Source organism: Perca fluviatilis, chromosome 23 (assembly GCF_010015445.1).
Source record: "Perca fluviatilis chromosome 23, GENO_Pfluv_1.0, whole genome shotgun sequence".
NCBI classification, from domain to species: domain Eukaryota; kingdom Metazoa; phylum Chordata; class Actinopteri; order Perciformes; family Percidae; genus Perca; species Perca fluviatilis.
The window spans coordinates 19,589,203-19,609,720 of record NC_053134.1 but is presented as its reverse complement, the minus strand read 5'-3'; the positions used below and the strand labels follow the sequence as shown (position 1 = coordinate 19,609,720).

The 20,518-nt window shown below is 40.1% G+C and overlaps 1 protein-coding gene across 3 annotated transcripts in view; it reads right to left on the bottom strand.

The window, feature by feature from the left end:
- The window catches only part of LOC120553510 (monocarboxylate transporter 2-like), a 33,301-nt gene extending 17,993 nt beyond the window's left edge, over window positions 1-15,308 (bottom strand). The window contains exons 1-2 of one of the 3 annotated variants that reach the window (XM_039792015.1): window positions 15,106-15,308; window positions 3,612-3,857 (exon numbers count right to left, since the gene is read on the bottom strand). In XM_039792015.1, the coding sequence (XP_039647949.1) occupies window positions 3,612-3,828 (217 nt within the window). In that variant the 5' untranslated portion in view covers window positions 3,829-3,857; window positions 15,106-15,308. The other 2 variants (XM_039792017.1, XM_039792016.1) reach the window with 2 other exon arrangements.
- Window positions 15,309-20,518: the final 5,210 nt, after the last annotated feature.

The window sequence follows — 20,518 nt, the reverse complement described above, 5'->3', positions numbered from 1 at the left end:
AAAAACAACACTCCAGTCCTGCATACCTGGAGAAGATGAGTTGCGTAACATTTAGCAGAGAGTAGAAATAACTGTTAAAACAGGACAGTTCAGAACAGTTGGAAATCTGAACGTTTTAGTTTCTCTAAAACATGTTTACCTCATCATTAAAGTTTTGGCTACGTTTAACATGAAAATCCGACATTATAATATTGCAGATGTGACAGAAAATATGAAAAAGCATACACACTAAAGCTTTAAATGACTTGTGTCACATAAGAAAAACCCTGTTCATGCAAGTGGTTCTGGCCCAATGTCGTTAAATGACCTCAAACATACCATACCCATTTAATGGCATTTCTTATTACTTATCGGTATGCTGATAACCTATCTTAAACAAGCTAATATTGGCCGGGGAGATTTATTAGTTTGATTTAATGAGATTTGAGAGTGACTTGTCAGCATGTCAGAAACTGCTTTAACCTTATTTACCAGCCCATTCTGCAGTAATTTGTTATTTTTGACAATGTCCACAATACAAAACATACTTAAAAGTATTTATTATTTTATAAAATATGAATCTTCATATTAAAATCTTGATATTCAGAAAGCATTTACTTAAATTTGTTTAGTGCTCTTGGTGGAAATGAGCTTTCCAGGCCTGCTGTTGACCGGGACAGATGGTGACAACAGCAGTCCATCGAGTGACAGGAGGATTACAGCGAGGGCAGATGGCAGCCGTGGCACTGCCAAGCAGAAGGCTGCGGGTCTGAATCCAAAGTGGGAAATACGGCAGGTGATCAGAGCAATATGGTGAAAATGACCTGCAGAAAACACATTCTGAGCCTTCAAAAGGTTCCTCATTCAAGGAACAATGCAAGACCATCTGTAGCATTGTATTTTGCAAAAAACATTTAAAATCCCTTTTGAATTTATACAAAGTACTGATATTTTCTATGCTGCATGCTTTTATAATAAATGCCAATTTCCCACTTTTTTCCTACAACCTTCTCTTATCCTGGTTCCACGGGCTCCTTTTGAATCATTTCCCTAAATCAATATGTAGATTATACATTTTTATACTATTATACACACATTTTTCATTGCATCCATACATCACCGAACCTAACTTTCACACCTCATTATCTTTATTTTTGCACTTTCATTTAGTAAATGGCAGTAAGCTAATATTAACTATGCAGTGCAGCTCCCTATTTTGTTGTGGCCGGTCATAACAACCTGTAACAGATACTCAAGTTAATTCTCATTTGTTGCTTTTGTTCGGCAAAACATGGTGGTATTTCTAGATGTCCGAAAGCTGAGCATGTAAAGCTGTGCCTGCATCCTGTGATGCTGTGGTTTCAAATCCAGGTCACGATCTGATGACACAACCTACTTCCATCTATATCCCGTCAAGTCCTACTTTATCTTGAGGCAGAAAAACAACAAAACACAAAGTATATGAGTCCACCAAGAGCTCCACAAGACCAAACACTGTTGAGTAAATGACTACGAGATGAATCCAATGTGTGTCCATCTTTTCTGTTTATACTTTCTGCTGTTTTGAATGGAGCGTCTGCTCAGGAAACCATGCACCACCTCCTTGCAACACAAATAATCCTAAACGACAAAATGTGTGACAAAACGAAATCTTAAAAGAGATTAAAAGCAGGTTAACAGATTGTGATTTTGAAGGATCAAAGTTAAAATAGAGGACCTGGATTCCTACTGCGATAAACAACACCAAAATAATAGAACTGAAATAAAGTCTCTTGGCATTGTCATCTTTGCAAATAAATCACTTCATATCCTTGGTGTTTTGACTGGTGTACTTTGTTATTTGAACAAAACTGAGATTAACAAAAATAAGAAATTAAAATGTATTATTTTTTTTTTTCAATAACACATTACATTAGTGTTCTTCAGGTCATTTGATTGCTGCATTATCTGTGTGGAAGGGAACTTATATTAATTAAATTCCAATAGACACACAGGTAGTTAACCAGTTTGGGACCAATGTTGCCCATCTGTTACTTGAGCACTCTGTACAGCTCCGTACATCACTCCGTGACTTCATACGTAGTACGCAACACCACGATCCTAATAACTGCTGAGGCTACAGGACTACCCGTTGCTAACAGCTATCTTAACCCCCTCCTTTGTACAGGACATCCCCCTTCTCTCTCAAATAAAGGCCAAAAATGCTTTAAAAAGTAACACTGAGTTGGACTCTGTGCTAACATTAGGGCTAACTAGGTTCCACAAGCCTAGCTGGCTCAATGGGTGCTGCTGAATGTTCGTAAGGGACAGCCAATTTCAATTGCTAGTTCTTGAAAGCTAAACGCTAAGTGAGCTTGTTGTTAAAAAGGGAAAAAAAACATCTTGTGTAAACTGTTAAAGTGATGGTTCGGAGTAATTCACCCTAGGGTCCTTTGCACCATGACCTCGAGCCAAACACCCCCCCAGAAGCTTTTTTCACCTGGGTCGAACATTGGGAGAGTTAGCTAGAGTAGCGTTATCAGCTGAATAGCTTAGCGCAGAGGCTAATGGACCCACGTTTGTATCTTGTAAGTTACCCCACTAATAATGCCCAAAATGATACCAAACGTCTACAAGTAGTACAAATAGGTTATGCTCTCATAAAACGATGGATTGGAAAGTTTGTAAGTACAAGTACACAACTTTATGAACACTTGCCTGCTCTCTTCAGCTCTCTGTTGCTGCTGCTGCTACCTGCAGTTAGACGAGTGCTTAGGGCCGTCTACAAATTACTACACCGAAAAGAGTTACAACAAAAATATTTATTAATTCAATGATTAAATAAGGTAATGTCTCCAAACTTACCTCAATTATTACTTGTCTCCTGCTAGTTATACTACAGCACTTACTTAAAAAAAAAAGTTAAAGTAATAAATATGTTTGTTGCATCTCTTTTCGGTGTTGTAATTTGTAGACGGCCCTAAGCACTCGTCTCACAGCAGCAACAACAACAACAGCAGAGAGCAGAAGCCAGCAGGCAAGTGTTATTTTTCATAAACTTCTGGTGTACTTACAAACTTTCCAATCCATCGTTTTATGAGAGCATAACCTATTTGTACTACTTGTAGACGTTCGGTATCATTTCGGGCATTATTAGTGGGGTAATTTACGAGATACAAACGTGGGTCCGTTAGCCCCTGCGCTAAGCTATTCAGCTGATAACACTACTCTAGCTAACTCTTCCAATGTAAGACCCAGGTGAAAAAAGCTTCTGGGGGGGGTGTTTGGCTCGAGGTCATGGTGCAAAGGACCCTAGGGTGAATTACTCCGAACCATCACTTTAAGAGTCTATACTACATGATGTTCTCTGGTCAGTAGCGTAGTAGTAAATTCATGGCTCAATTCAAACGGGGTTAAAATAATTATTTGTCTCCCCCCCCCCCCATTCACTATCGTACATATTTAAGGTGCCATGGTGGTCCAGAGAGGCGTCAACTATTGTGGTTATAAGAAATGTCAAGCAATTGGACACCGTTTCTACAAATACCTGCTGTATGATTATAGTGTATTTCATTACACAGAAAAATAAGGCCAATTAAAATGTCCGTGTGACTTTATAATTAGATAAAAGGTAAAACCACCCAATGACTCACCTGCAGCATACATGACCGCCAGCATGATGGAGGAGATCCACGCGATCTGACTGTAGGAGGCATCGAAGATGATCTGGATGTCTTTGAAGAAGACCGTGATGGCTTTGGGAAAAGCATACGAGAAGCCTATGGAGATGAAAGATGCCAACACCACAGCCCACCCCCAACCGCCGTCTGGTGGGGGCACGGCGGAGGGACTTGTGGCTGGGGGCGGCATCACTGGCCCACCTCAACACTGACTATTCACTGCAATGACAGAAAGGAAGGGAGAGAGGAAATTAAAACTTACCACCATTCTGTGTCCATTTTCGTTCTGTTTTGTCTATTGTCTTTGGTGGGTCTCTACACTACCGTACATATTTTTTTTCAAAAAATACGGTCCCATGGTTTAAAAGAAAACGTCACAGATCATTATTGACAATACACATATAAAGCAGATAACTACCTGCAGGCCATATTGAGAGTCTACAGACCGCTGTGGGATTATAAAGGAGGTGAAAAGCTTTTTCCTCTGTACTTGAATAACTGCCAGCAGTAATATGACACGGGACAGACAAGGACATACCACAAGTTCGTATCCTGGAGAAGACGTGAAAACACACACTCGCACGCACTCACAGTATCAATTATCCTTTTCAGAGGGCATGCACTCACTCTACCTGAGAGACCAGATCGGCCCTGTCCAGTATTCACCTGATAATGATAGAACCGTTTAAAATCAGGTGTTAATGTGTACAAAGCAAACACGCCCTAATTATATGTGGAAAACCAAGAGCAGCAATTGTCCAAAGACACACTTCACTTTTTTTAAATTTCTACAAGCTAAATGACGTGGAGACATTGACACACACAGTGTCACACACACACACAGTGTCACACACACACACACACACACACACACACAGTGTCACACACACACGTTATGTTTTAGCTCTTTCTAACCTCATTAGCTTCACCTTTCTAATCAGCCAGGAATAACTTACAGCTGTGAAATTAGCTTATGGTGCATACTGCGATGACGGCAGCCAGTTTGGTTTCACATAAATGAACAGCCAATGGAAGAATCAACAGGTTCCCTCATGTTTGCATTGCAGCAACACAAGTGAGCAATTATTTGAGATTAACAGAGCCGGACGCGTTCACGGCTGATAATTGCCACCAGGGATTGTAATAGCTACCTGTAGCAGAACAGAGACAAGTTAAAGGGGCGCTGCACTGATGTTACACATCAAGTTCAGTGTACTTGTCATGGTTATCCTACAATATTGTGTTATGTGTCTCTGGAGGAAGCTGGAAGTCTGAAAAAGAAAAAAAAGAAAAAAAAACCCTGATCGTGTGATCAAGGTTGCAGCCTGATGTCATTAGGACCTCTTCTTTTTTGAATCTTGACCCATACTAGGGTCTAAAAGTCAGGAAATCTGCCTGTGCTGCTTTAACTTTGACGTCCTCCAACTTTATGGAAGTATACTATACTAAATCACTGGAGTACCCCATTTAAGTAGTTTATTTTCCATTTGCAACAATATGGATCAGAATTCCTTATCCATGCTAATGCAGCTAACATTTTAAATGCATCTTTTTCTAATTTGAGCTCCCTAACCAGCAGCAAATGTTTGGTGTTTTTGCATGAAAAAAAAAGAAGAAACTAGACAAGGGACAGAAAACAGAAAAAACCATGATGAAAACAAGATGAAACCAAGGGTGTAAAACACTGTCCCACTAATAATTCAAACAAAACCCCTTATTATGTATACAAGTATTATTACAATGCAAACCTAAGCTTTGGTGCTTCCGTTTCTGGGAAATGTTGGAAGTCTACATTTTACAGCAGCAAGCTTCATTTCAGAACATCAAAGCCTTACATGGGAAATAGACACTTTAGATGTTTAGTTTTTAGAGTGTCTGTAAATGACCCGTCAGCTAACAACATCAATAAATTTACTTTGTGCCGCTCCCACCAGATCAGGTTGCAATGTTGTTGGTCCTCACACATACTGAGATCTACTCAAGTGCCAACAGGAAGCCATTAGTGGGATGACTTACTGTTGTGCACACGCACGCATTGCCAACAAACATAAAAAAAAAAAAAAAAAACATAAATATGTCACAAGAGTTTTATACAGGTGGTAGAAATACGGAAAACAAGGACTAGCTGCTGGCTGTATGGAGGCTGGAGAGTGCCACCAAAATAATTATAAACTTGTTCATGGGTTTAAAATATACAATAACTGGAACATGCATTCATTTGCAAACAAAACATTTGCATGGGTCTTTTATTTGGTAATGGTGGTTGCCTACACAGTATACATACTGCAGCATTTAAAACGTTGGCATTGGTAATTATACCTGGCTTTAACAGGGTGGATGACTGAAGACTAACAAAACATCTCTAAACTGTGCTAAAACCGAACTATTGAATGGAAATATAATCCTCTGTGTATATCCGTTGTATTGCCCCTTTAATCAAAGTTAGAGATTATGCCTCTCCATACAGTGGGCCTAATCCACGCTAATCAGATTACAGGCTGTGCGCAGCAGCACTCAGTGTAGATACTGGTTTTGATTGAACGAACGTGACGACAATGCAGGCATAAACCTCAGAACTCGTAAGCAGCTTAAATTGATGGGTTCGAATATGAAGCTCCAAACAGATTGACCAGAAAAGAGCGGCGGCTAAGGAGAGGGTACAAGGCAGACTTTCACACAAGCTTGACAAATTTGGTTTATCATCAACCATATAAGTACATAACAAGTCAGACAAAGCAAAGTCACCCGTTCAGTCACTACAATGTCAACACTTCCTCTTTACTTTAGAAGCCCAGATCGGTGTCCTTCATCTGACACCACCGAGCAAAAGAGCAGCTGACAGGCTGCGATCACAGCCAGCGTGTTCTGAACGCTGTATTAAAACACAGGTGAGGACCAAGTCAAATGGCACTGCCGTGACACAGAGGGGCCTGAAAATACCCATCATCAGCTTTTTGGTTTGTTGGGAGCCACACTTCTGTCCACACCCACTGGAAAGAGTTCAGTATCACTTGAATGAGAATTTCAGGCAGATTAGGTTCCGAATCTGCAACCAGCAGCACTTGTTAGTTGAGGTGTCCGGTAATAATTAAACTTTGTCAGTCCCTGAAATCCCGGCAAAGTTTTCGCTCCTTCAGCTTTTTAGGAAAAGTCATAAAGTCGTAATTACATCTGTATCTGGAATTGTTTATTAGCTTTGTGCGATATCTGTAAAGCTGAACGGACTCACGGTAGTAACATTAGGCTAAAACACATTTTATTCCGATCCAAAGACTCTTTGTGTGAGAGGGGACAGAGTCGTTACGTTACTGTTGACTCTTTTTACGGACATCGTTTTGACGATCGAGCATATCGCCTACAGGCCCCGACATGGACTCCACACAGGCAAGTAAAACCCGCTTTGACGATCATTGGATTACTTTTATCTTGCCGTTTTAAGTTTTCCATTTTTACGATAGTGATGTTTTTATTAGTATTACTTGGACTGATAAACTATTATGGCTGTATGTGCGGACAGCAAACTTGCCTACGCACAGTTAAGGGATGATTTCCACCGCCTGGAGTTGGACCTTTAAAGAAAAAAAAAGAAAAGGGGATCAGGTGATCGACGGCTATTGTTGGCCCCACTGTTTAGCTCTCTGTTATATTGACCTCTGGATATCCTGCTTTTGCCTTGCTTTGTCTGTCAAAGCACTTTGTACTCACTCTGTTTTTAAAATAAAGTTATTATTCGTAGCATGGACAAACGCAGGATCTCAGGTTTAATTCACAACAAGGGCCAGGCTGAGACCCCAGTGTTGTATTTCAGGTCAGGGCTCAACACTAACTTTTTTCCCAAGGAGCACATGTGCTCTTTTTTTTTTTTCAGCCTTTATTTTGATAGGACAGCAGAAGACATGAAAGGGGAGAGAGAGGGGGGAATGACATGCAGCAAAGGGCTGCGGGTCGGAGTCGAACCCGGGCCTGCTGCTACCAACTGAGCTATCCGGGCGCCTGAGCACATGTGCTCTTAAGTAGAAAATGTAGGAGCGCATAAAGAATTTTAGGGGTGCAATGAAAATGTATCAAATAATGTTTTTCTTTTATAAAATGGAATACGAGGAGATATTTAGCAAAGGAATTTTATTTATTTGAATAAATCAAGTAGCCTATACTAGGTTTTTGATTATTTCTGCTTCAAACTGTATTTATTTAATAATTATGTTATAATTTATATTTTAAACTGTACATAGTTCATTTACTGTCATTGCACAACAAATGTCCCACTAAATCCAGACCATCCAGATTCCCTCCAGTCAGCTAATAGAGTGACTTACATAAGGTAACTGCCATTACTGTTGGTGCACAGTGAATGTTTTTACAATATACATATTATAACACATGTTACAAATACAAAATGTTATGAAGTGTAATGTTTTCCATTTTTGAGTAAATATTCTACTGATGAGTACACAGAATATACAGTATAGATGTAACAGACCACTTTGGCATGCATGTGAACCGGAGATTAATTGCAGTTTAATGACAAGCCGAGAGCGGCTGCTCTGAGACGCGCTGTACGCGCTCCAGTAAAGACAGAAAAACAACCATGTAAAACTAAATGTAGCGAAGTTTAGGGGAGGTACTGGCGGCCACATCTGCAAAAAAACGGCAAGTATGAAAAAACCCTAACGTAAAATGTATTTAGGAGGACATGTGCTCCTAAATACATTTTACAGTTCGCGCACATCTATTTTTAGTCGCAAATGCGAGTGAAACAGTCAAACTGTCGAGCCCTGCAGGTGAGTTTTAGTTAAGTATATAGATGTTGCTATCATATCATATCGATAGGTTTCTGAAACTTGGATTTAGGTTTAATGTTTGTCACCATCGCTGCCGTTTCTGAGGCCACAAATCCCAATTTGGCCAAACAGGGAAGCCTGGGGGGAGCTGCGGGACTAGCAACCTTTAAAATGTCTAAAAAACACCCATGCATGCCAACACTGCACAGCTGCTAAATGCTACACTACGGGGACTACACCAGGTCGTCGCTACCTTTTCTATTGTTTGGTCAGTAGAAGTATAGATTTGGGTTTAATTGAACTTTTTTTTGCTGAAAACAGATGTCTGCATCTAAAAACAATGAGAGCTGCGAGAGTCAACCAAAACAGGAAAGTTGTGGGCTCCAAAATCAAAGCAATATGCTGGAAGATGCTAAAATACTTCATAAAGCTGAGGGAATACTGCAGATTCACTGTATTTTGATAGAAATACTTTTACACATAATTCAATACAGTCAGACTTTCTGGAGCCACCCTTTAATGGCAGTTAAAGCAGGAAGAAAAGAACTGCAAGAGGTATCATTCAGAGGAAGAAGAATTACGGCTTTCTTTTGACTTCTTAGTTGCTAAGTGGACTACTTTCACTGGTAGTCAAAGGTTGGCCACTGATTACTTAATAAAAGGGTTCTTGTGGGCTTTTGTGAAGCTCTGTAGGACTTGAACTGTAATGAAGGACAAAAGAGGGTAAGCTGATTGACAGGTGCTGGGGTGAGAACATGACTAAATCAGAGTAAGGGGGCAATAAGACATTCCTATTCAACATATGTGTTTTAAGATTACACACACACACACACACACACACACACACACACACACACACACACACACACACACACACACACACACACACACACACACACACACACACACACACACACACACACACACACACACACACACACACACACACACACACACACACACACACACACACACACACACACACACACACACACACACACACACACACACCTTTGAAATTACAGGCTCTGCCTCTCTTAAATAGCAGAAGTATTCAAGTTCCAGTTAAATGCCTTCCAGATAAACAGGTGCTGTAATCCCTGTCAGAAGCTACAAAAGGAAACCTGACCTCTACAGTAAGCGGGCGGCAGCATGACCCCTCACCTACAGCCCACCGCCCCCGACTCATGTGACTTCATGTGACTTTAAGTTATGGCAACGCAAGATTAGCTCCAAGGTAACCTCTGAGTAACACTGCTCACTTTGTTGAAGAAATAGTTCTTAATTAACCCATTAACGCTTTGAATGTTGACTGAAGCACACATTTCATTCCACTTATCAGCATCTAATCACTAACAGTAACCCCATAAACACACTTGATCTTGAGCACTAACAAAGCAGGAGAAATACCACAGAAACAATGGCTCCTTCTGAAAGCTGCTTCCTGATCAAGAAAGGCCACCAGGCAGGGGGCCTTCAAGTTAAATATACAAAGACTAAAATACCCTTTCTACTGAATTGTCAACCTCTACACTTTGAAGCTCATTGAAGCCAATTCCTGGAGATGAAACCTTGATTTAAAAAAAAAGGTTCAACTGGTTTGATAAATTTCCGTCAACACACGCTTCTGACCACTAAAACCGGATGGCGAGCCTCTGCCAAAACAGAACAATTCTCCCAATCTGGGATTTACTGACAGAAAAAGCACATTTATGCAGCGCTCCTTGGCAGATTGACATCAAGACATGCCCTTTGTAAAAAAAGGGCCCATTCACAAATGGCATGCTGGGAAGTATGTACATCCATTGAATTTTTTTCCTGTGGTTGGCCAACATCCACATTCAGCATCCAATCACAAGCTCCCGCTACGATCCACACCTCTAAAAACACGTCATTAAGATCAGAGGGCACTGATCTTTTTTACATCTTTGTTTTAGCATGGATATTTGCTCATACAGGAAATCAAATCAACATCTAGCATTATGGCTGGGCGATAGGGAGAAAATCAGATATCGCTGTATTTTTTACCAAATACCTCGATATCGATATTGTGGCGATATTCTAGGGTTGACAATTGGTGCTTTAACAAAATATCTTCACATTTAGATTTTTGATAAATAATCATCAGTAATGTGGACATTATGTCTAAGTGGGGGTTGGAAAAGGCAAATAATAGAACAGCTAGAACAGTCTGGTAAGTTCAGAAAAGTACATCACTTCACTGTAATGCAGCCTTTAAAACCAGGAAAAGACAACACTTATGTCATATCACGATATTAAAATATCCAAAATCTAAGACGATATCTAGTCTCATAGCACACATCCAGCTGCAGCCATGTTATAAAGTCAGTATATGCGCCACAATAACAAAAAAAACAAAAAAAAAACTGTCAGTAGCCACTTCTCACTGCTTTTAAACTGGGATTTGACACGCAGTTTTGCCATAAAAACCAAGACGTCTAATTATATCTATATATTATAGTTTTTATTTTTGTATTACTCTTTTTGCGTGATAGATACAGGGATATGAGTGAATTAACTACAGGACAAACTTCCAGTTCTCACTTCCTTGGCTTCCTTCCATCCTTCCTTCCTTTACGGTGAAAGATTTACAGTACGGCTGCCCCCTCTTGACTAATCGGTCATTTTGGTCTTATAGCTGACTAAGTTTTCTTTTGTCATTAGTCAGTTTTAATGATTTTTTTTAATGCTGAATGACTCATTTCACAGAAACTTATGAGCACATCTGTGGTAAAACCAGATTGGCGCTTTTGCATAAGTCTTTGTGGAGAAACTTGGTTTTACAGATCTTTCGATTAAATCAACTAATCGATTAGTCGACAAAATTGTACAAGTTAGTCAACGAAGAATTTCTTTATTCAAGGACAGCCCTAATTTACAGATGCTTTTATGTGCAGCGCCTTTATAACCAGGGTGTGATATGTGAATAAAACATTCAAGAATTAAATCCCCTTTTCAATACCATGGATAGTGCCACTAGGCCAGCCATACCAAAACACTTATTTATGAACTTCGATATTCAATGGAACATAATCTCAGAAGGAAATAGCACAACGTGGTGTCAACATAAAATACAGCGCTTTCAAGCGCAGAGGTCACTTCGCTGCAAAAACAAAATACTTTCACAGAGGAGCCGCTCGTTCGTTCCCAGAGAGTGTTTTAACCACGATCTTTTTCCTAAACTTAGCCTAACTAATCGTTTTGGTGCCTAAACTTAACTGTCATCGCCGCATGGCTAAAGTCCACTACCATGGCCCCTGAAAGGACCGTCATCTGGCGGTGTGCCTGTACGCGGCTCGCAGTCACCTATTGGTGGCTAAACAATTGCCGCTGGTAGCCGTCGTCCCGGAGCTCTGTAGCGGCTAAATACAACCAGCAACTGCGGCTCGGATTTTATGTCTTCACGTTACATTGCTTTACTTAGTTTAAAATACTTCCGTTTTAGGTATATAATATATGGTCTATTGGTGAAGTAGCATTGATCACTTATCATAATAAATACATTTTGTCCCCACCTGGGTTAAAATAATTCAGCACAGGCAGGGATATGTAGACCAGAAAGGGGGAAATCTCACCCATCGCCCCCGGCCAATTCTACCCGGTTTGTAACAATAATTAATAAGTGTTTATTTTAAGGAATCAATGTAATTATTTAAAAAAAAAAATTTAAGTGAAAGTCTGTCAACTATCAGTCTCAGTTATTACTTATTTTGTTTTATCCATTATCCTTGTTAGACATGGAGTCAGATTTGGAGGGAAATCCAAAAAAACAGGGGGGCCCTTTTAAGTAACACGGTTTGTGTTGGTCACCTGGCGCTAGTGAACCGACTCATGAACGACTCTTTTGGTGTTGGTGTTTTAATAGTAACTTATGTTCTGAATGTGGAGTACAATGCCTTGCACCGTAACAGGCGGTCTTTTATGCACGCAGCATGTTTGTGTCCACAATAAACTTCCCACAGAGGACATGGAAAGAGGCCCTGATCTTGAAACCTGATCCAAACCTATAAAACACCCGGAGAGAGGTATTCATATCCGTATGAGCACAACACTGTCAGTAAACTGTCAGTGTCTTATATATATATATATATATATATATATATATATATAAGAATGGGATTGGATGGGATTAGTAGGCCTAGGACTTTTTCGCCTGCAGTGAAATAGATTAAAGGTTCAATACCATTTCCCCAGTAATATTATACTTATGATTAAATATATTAATATACTATATTGGAACTTACGCATTTACTCTAGCAGCAATCTTCTCCCATGGAAATTCTCTCTCTTTTGCAGCAGCCACTGTTGCTTTTTTAACGAAATATATGTTCAAACTCACTGTATGTATTAGTATTTCCGTCGACCCGTTTGTTTGTGGTTGTTACCATGGTGAATTGTACCATCATGGCTCCATTCATGCTGCCTTTTTATAGTGGTGGTGCATGCGCTTTACTCTGAGTGAACCTACTCTGAGTTGATTGAACCAACTCAAATCAGCTGTTCTGGAACCGAAAACTCAGAGTTTCCCATCTCAGGGTAAATCAACTCAGAGTTCAGGGTTAGACTCAGAGTTTGTTAAACCTCCTTCCTGAAACGGGCCCCAGTTTACCTAGAGACACATGCAGGACAACATTAAATAACAAGAAAAAATAAGGCTGAAACAAAGAAGGAAAAAAAAATGCAAACCATCCCACCTTTCAGCCAGCAAGCAACATAAAATAAAGAATCAGTGACACCACCATCCATCAATGTGTTTCAAACTGTAACTTTGATAGAAGGCTGATACAAACCGCAGCTGTGTTATCTTGGTCATTCAACATATCCTCGTTGACTTCCCCTCTCGAATCCCCGCCTCCGTCCTAACCGTTTTTCTATTTGTCTGAAAAACTGCAGCAAACTGAGTAAGATCGACCCTCGGAAGGCTGAGGGAGCGAATCAACAGCAAAGCTCGCTCCAGAGGTGTACACCACCCACAATGCATTGCAGTTATGCATTTGGTGCAAGAAAATACATCCATGGTTAGGTGGCAGTAATGTATGTAAAACTCTGGTTACCTACCACCAAAGAAGGAGAAGATGATAAATTGGAACAGCCTAAGCCTACTCCAGTTCAAAATACTTCACTATCTCCTGATTTTACTGATAAATATAATTAATTGCAGTTTATAATTACATAGATTGTTGTACTGTTCAGCTTGTTTGATTTATTTATTGCCAACATTATCTGTAAACAGATGGGAAATTGCTTTTTTTGCAAGATAGAAACCTGTAGCAATTTGAAGTTTTGATAATCATCATACAGATGAAGTGACTGCACCTGGCCAAGAAATAGTCGGGTAATGTAACATACCCCCCATAAAACCATAAAGTTTTTCCAGTTCAGTTTGTGTACACATTAAACAACGTAGATAGGACATTTAACTAATGAGGTTAGGTGCTGGGAGGTGGATTTTGTTTTAGCTTTGGACTGAGACATGCTAGCTCTTTCTCCCAGTTTCCAGTCTTTTAGCTAAGCTAAGCTAGCCGACTGCAGCTTCATATTTGTGTACAGACATGTGATGAAGGTGGTATCAAATTTATCTAAATTGTTTTTAAAAGTGTTAAGGCTACTTTTAAAGCCAAACTGTGGACTTTTTCAGAGAGAAAAATAAAACATCCAGACTCATTTCAATGTACAGGGCTTTTGTTGATATAGCCTTGACCATTAGGTAATGGAGGCTAATTTAGATATATAATACGGTTTAGCTGACATTACTGAGTCAATTTATGACTTCTTTCCTACACTTTGAGCATTTAGCTGACACTTACTACATCTTGTAATTCTGACTTGTGGCCACAGTGGCTGCTGTTCAGTAAAAAAAGACATTAACTCGCTTTAAAATGATTGTGACGCTCTTCCACAGCATTCTGCTTCTAGCTAGCTATATCAATATCTGACTACAGGCCCTTCTTGGCGTTTAGTCCTAATACATAGAGAGCAGTGATACACTTCCCAGGGGAAACCATGTGTGACAAGTTATTTTTTCCAGCTTACCAGCTGACCTGGAGTGAAACGTCCTCATTTTGTGCCAAACCTACTCAGAGAACAACTCCTCACCACATCCTGGGATAATAATAGACTCACTGTCATCGGTCACTCAGAAAACCTGTCAAAGTTGGACTCCCTTCAGGAACAGGGGTTAGCCAAGGAGATGCAAAGGAAGAGGGATTCCTCAGCACTGCAGAATCATATGATGCTGCTGATGTAAGGATAGGGACCGGTTGAAGCCAGTCTAAATGCCCGGGGCCTAATGTGCTAAACCGGGCGCTCACAGTCAAAGTAACGTTAGCTTTAAAAAACAACAACAACCCAAAACATTAAGATTTTATTCAAATCATTACACTACCTCAAGCAATTGACCGCATGGCAGCACGGGGAGGGATATACACATCTCTCCAAAGGACCCTGAACGCCTCACAAAATGTATTCAAACATAGACTCATACAGCCTAAACGCCTTTGTCTTGATACCGTATATATTTCTCATTCATCGCAGCACATGCTCATCATCCCTGCATACCAGGCATCCAGAAAACGCAGAACGCCCGGTTAATCCTCCTGATCACCGCAGCAGAGGCTCGTCTTTCAGCGCTGTCAGCGATAAACAGGCATTAAATGTTGCTTTACCTTTGGGGAATGCAGGTGTATGTGACCCGTGGAGGCTGCCTGGCTCGGTGACCTTGGAGCAGAAAGATGCGTGTGCCTGCTGCCTGTGTTATGGACGGCTCTGTGTTTAAATTTCCTGAGTGAGCCGCTGCCTGACGTGAAGCTGCAGAGGGCGGCGCTGTTCGTTATCCCTCCTCTCCTCCCGGTCGGGCGGGTACTGTAGTATTTTCTCTGCGCTCTGCTGCCTGTGTCCCATGCAGCCACTGATTGGCAGTAAGCTGATAGGTGCTGATGGGGCACGATGAAAGTGATGCGGGCAGCTATTACTTTCATTCTCCAATTTTGGCCGATATAAAATGTCAGAAAATGGAGAAAACTCTGAAAGAACCCAAAGATATTTAATTTACAATCACATAAGACAAAGAAAAGCAGCAAATACTTACAATTGAGAAGCTGGGGGAAAAAAAATCAATCTCCTATTAATTACTTTTGTATCTAATTTTTTATTTTGAATACTTATACGAACAACAGTAAGAAGAAGAAGCGGATTCAGTTGAAATACTACTGAAAGTTAGCCTGACGTGGTCATACTCAGACCTCGAATTTTGTGGGCGGGGCTAAGTTCGGCTGGCATCCAGGCTAACTGAAAGTAGGTTGAATTGTCATTTAAAGAGTGAACGATAAAAGCGGTTGAAATGTCAGTTGAAGATAAAAAAAGTTTTTAAATGATATGAAGTGTCGGTCAAAATATAAATTTCAATCAACTTATCGATCGATCGACTCATTGTTTCAACTAAAACACAAAATGTGATTTTAAGAAGCAGAAACTAAGAGTATTAAGAGTCATAAGTAGCCTATGATCTTTTTTATGTAATTGTATTATTCAGAATACTACTAGGCTATAATAATTATAATAATAACTACAAAAATGAAAAATGCTGAAGTGACAGTTGAATTGGTAGAGCTGAAAGTTGCATTTCTAATTAAATGTTATTGAATGAAGTTGAAGTGTCAATTTAAGCATGAGCGCTAGGGAAGTTGAAGTATAAATTGATCAAATTGCTCAAAGGAGTCCAAAAGTCAAATATGCAGTTGAACTTTGAGCATTGAAATCAGTTGCAATGTCGGTCAGAGGTTGCGGATTGATTTTCTGTACATTGACTTTTACTCTGCAATCATCAGATGTAGTCTTTCACCTAAATATTCTTTGCGTGCATAAAGCTGCTGGCATCACCAGTGGAAAACTCAATCTGGGTCATTTGAGCTCAATCCGTTGGATTAATGTGAAAGGGTCACACAGGGAAGCCTGTGCATATGGTGAGAGTGACTTGCCAAATGTGAAGAAGACATTTTAAAACAACTGAATACAACAAAAAATACAACAGGAGTTAGATGAAGTCACCACTGCCAACATGGAAAACATCTGATAAACGGCAAAGGAATTATAAAGGGACGAGTTCAAAGTAAAACTGTGGTTATGGGAGTGCAATAGGAGGGATGCAAAAGCAATCCAACATTGATTTGATGGTTTTAAGAGAGACTCACTCATGTTAATGATCACAATGTTAGTTAATTTTTCAGGAGGAATTGCATGATAATCACTTAGTTGCTGAGTCATTTTTTCATTTCCCTGTGAGTCATTTTCCATCTTATGCGTTAGTCTACTGTATGTGTAAGCCAAGAACAATAACTGACATACAGCAGGAAGCCTATAAGCTTTTGCCTTTTACATTGTTTCAGGTTGGTTTGTTTAGGTTCAGTAGTTTATAGACCCAAAGAAATGATGATTATTGAGTCTCCTTCCTGTAACTTTGGCATGTACTTGTCCTTATTCTACCTCTGTGGTGTTTTCTGCCAGTTAAAAAAAAATGCTGAATTATGTATGTTTCACACACATAAACTGAAATCACATTGAAAAAATATAAATACATGTGAGGATGTGGTAAATATGAAAAACCACACCCAAAGGACATACGTACCAAATGTAAAATGTAGACATACAAAATCACCGATACATTTAAGTATTACTGTTTAAGTTTCATACAAAATAAGTTTATATTTATATTTAAGAATGACAAAAATAAAGAGAAATAGATGCAGAGAAACAGAAGTAACCACCATAATTTGACCATCAATGTAAACACCCTTTCATTCTGTTTACTGCATGTATCTCCCTTTTACCCATAAAACCTTGTGCAGTTTTCTGAGCTCAGACGATGCTGGCTGTTAGCTTGCCCTAGAAGTTGATCATTAAATTTTCAATCCTAAAATGCGTCAGTAGCAAAGTTGCTGAATATAACTTTGGGGAGATGCTCTCTCTTCTTACTTCCTGTCAGGAGAATTTGCTATTACATTTTGATGTAGCCTACCTGGAGTATGAACACACAGTATGTACAGGGAATCATGGCATGTGGCCAAATGACACAATAAATATATCCTGGTCCAGTCAAAGGTGTAGTTTTGAAAAGAAATCGTTTGATTTGATAATTCAAAATCTTGCCAAACATGCTAGGACTGACAATGTTGTCACTTGCTGCAGCAGAATTGTATCTGTAATCTGCCAGACTGATCTCAATAAGTGGCGTATGTATGCCATTTTGGCGTGTTATCAAGATGCATAATCGTTTTTTAGCGTGTTTATCAAGCTGTTTGGCCTCCATTGACTTACATTACCTTGCGACTGCGTGTCAATTTATGCCGAGTTCTCCTGAGAAAAGAACTTCTGTTCGGGTTTTTTCCAGCGAAATTTTGCACGTTTTTTAAATGAATGTATTTCAATGGGAAGTATGTTTCGTGATCACAGCACGATTCTCAATAAGAAGACGACGTAGCATTAAGAGCGACTACGGTAGCGAGTAGTATGAAAGCCTGAAAATCTGCATAGGGAGGTTGGTTGGGGTGGTGGATGGTCAAACAACACAGGACTTTCACCCAGGAGACCGGGGATCAGGTCCCGCGTGTCACGTTTCCTAAACCCAACCGTCCCGTTCTTCTTTTACTAAACCCAACCGTGCCGTTGTTGTCCTGCGTCCCGTTATTGTTTTCCTAAATCCAAACGTCCCGTTCTTCTTTTCCTAAACCCAATCCCTCCGCTGTATACGGCGTAGACATACACGCGGATAGCTCAAAATGCGTACAGATAGAAAGTCGCGTGTATGTTTACGCAAAGTCATGATGTCATGTTGAATCTGCTCCGTCCTGAAGGCTGTGTTCCTTCCAGTGATCCACTGATGGGGTCTTAATTAGATATCCCAATAACAGGAGTTCATCTCTGATTATAGAGCTTCAAATATTTTCATTTCTCAATTTTCTATTGCTCAGTGTTGTTTTGTGATTTTTTTCCCCCCGATGAAATGCATTGAATTGTACCACATGGCGCTCTAAAACGTTCTTTGCTCTTTACACAAAATTCCTTTTGGCTGGTTTTAGTCAAGAGTGTCTCTCATGCTGGTCTAAATGTTGTTTCAGAGATTTTTTTCACTTTCCTCTTTTCCTGAGAAGAATCAATCATCTATAAAACACACTTTCATCGAAACATAAAAGATTTAGCAGTTCTTCACACCAAAGCACCTGCAGGTTGGACACAAATGATTTGGCCTAACATTTTCTTTTATATCTGTCGAAAGGCTGTTTATTGTCATTCGACCCATTAAGCCAGCCCTGTCTCAACAACACTGCTTTTTCAATTACATTTCGAGGTAGGGTATTTTGTCCCGGATAACGTTTTTGACGTTTCTAATTAAAGTCTGTGAAAGTCCGCGGAGCAACTGGACTGGAGACCACCGTTTGTCTCCCTTGGGGAACCGAAAGTCAACGCAATGACTACTTTCAATACCTATACAAGCTCTTCTGTACCAAAGAAATCCACAAGGGCTACATAGCACTCAGTTGGCATTTTCATCTCAACAAAACCTTGCGCTGCAGTCTGTGAGAATTCACATGATCCTCACAGTTGGAAACTGTGAACAATACGTTTTCAGATCATAAATGAAAACACAGACATCGGGGCTCAGATTATGGAAGTATGGCACTCCCAAAACCTAAACAGAAACTTCAGACAAGCTTGCACTGTTGAGGTAGAGGTGCGGCTCTCTGGGGAGGCCAAGGGGAAATATGTTTTTTGTCTCATGACAGCGTATAGTTTACACCGATGGGATTTAGGGCGAACATGATCCATGAGATGAAAAAGAAAAGAATCCAAACATTGCTTTTGTTTCATGAACATGTGTGTTAATAATAAAACTGCTAAACAATTTGACAATGTCTCTTTTGATGGACCATCTATTGTGTTGCTATTTAAAGCTCTTTCATCTCAATTTCTCTAGCGTTGAATATCCAAACAATATAGCAGCAGCTTGGTTGCACTTTAGCACAGATCCACAATCCAGTTTAGAACAAGAGCTCTCCCTTTCTCTCTGTGTCAAGTGTTGAGACGCACTGCATGGAGCGAGGCCTATTGTCCGCCCTCTGCTGTGGCTCAGAGGGCGGCAGACTGCTTTTACTGTTCAGGGGAGAATTTGAAGCAGGGCAAAAGGGACAAAAAGAGTGATTAGTTTCAGTATCCCATATGGGCATTTAAGTCAGAGATGGTTTAGAACCGAGACGCCCCAACCAGAGAATGTCTAATAAGGGGAGAACTTCCACTCTCGGGAAAATTCCAGGTTGGTACAATGGGGCTTAATAGGGAGTGAGATAGGGAGTGAACAGGCTCTCCATAGACAGGCTCTGCCCCAACTCAGAGTAGTTTCCTGTATCTGTGTCACATGGGCGCCGCCACGGCCACGCCTATTTAGGAGACCAGCGGCAGGTCCTGAGTGTATTGATTCCAATGGGAGAAGTGAACGTGAACACAGATTATGAGCGATTCTTTCGCACCATAGTCACCAAAGTAAATAGTGGACCCATTCTTCACAGGTCACATATCTCCAGAACATTCTGACACTAAAATGGCATTTTCAGACGGACACATCAGGAGAAAATTAACTTGGTTTGAGACCTGTTTCTGTCTCAGGACCAAACAGATCTTGCAACACAGATAAGCTAGCGTTCATGAACGCCTAACAAAACTAATCTCTTAGATGCTAAATATGTCTTTTAGCTGTGTAAATATCTCACGTTAGCAAAAATAAAATACAAATAAATTATACAAATATAACTTTTCATCCATCCACACGACGTTCACTACACTTTCAAACGAGGCCACGCCCCTTTAGGAGACAGGAACTGTGTGCTGTTTCACACCATTGGCGCTGTTGAAATCTTTAGTATAGAGGAGCTACTGTATACGCCCAGCTCTCCATTTAAAAATCAAATAGCATAGCACTGAATTCACAATGTGAACGCTAGTAACGTCCAATCATATTCATGAAGGTGTATAGTGCAAACATTATATAACCTGACACCATCACTGTTTACTCAGCTCCCTCCACCTCCC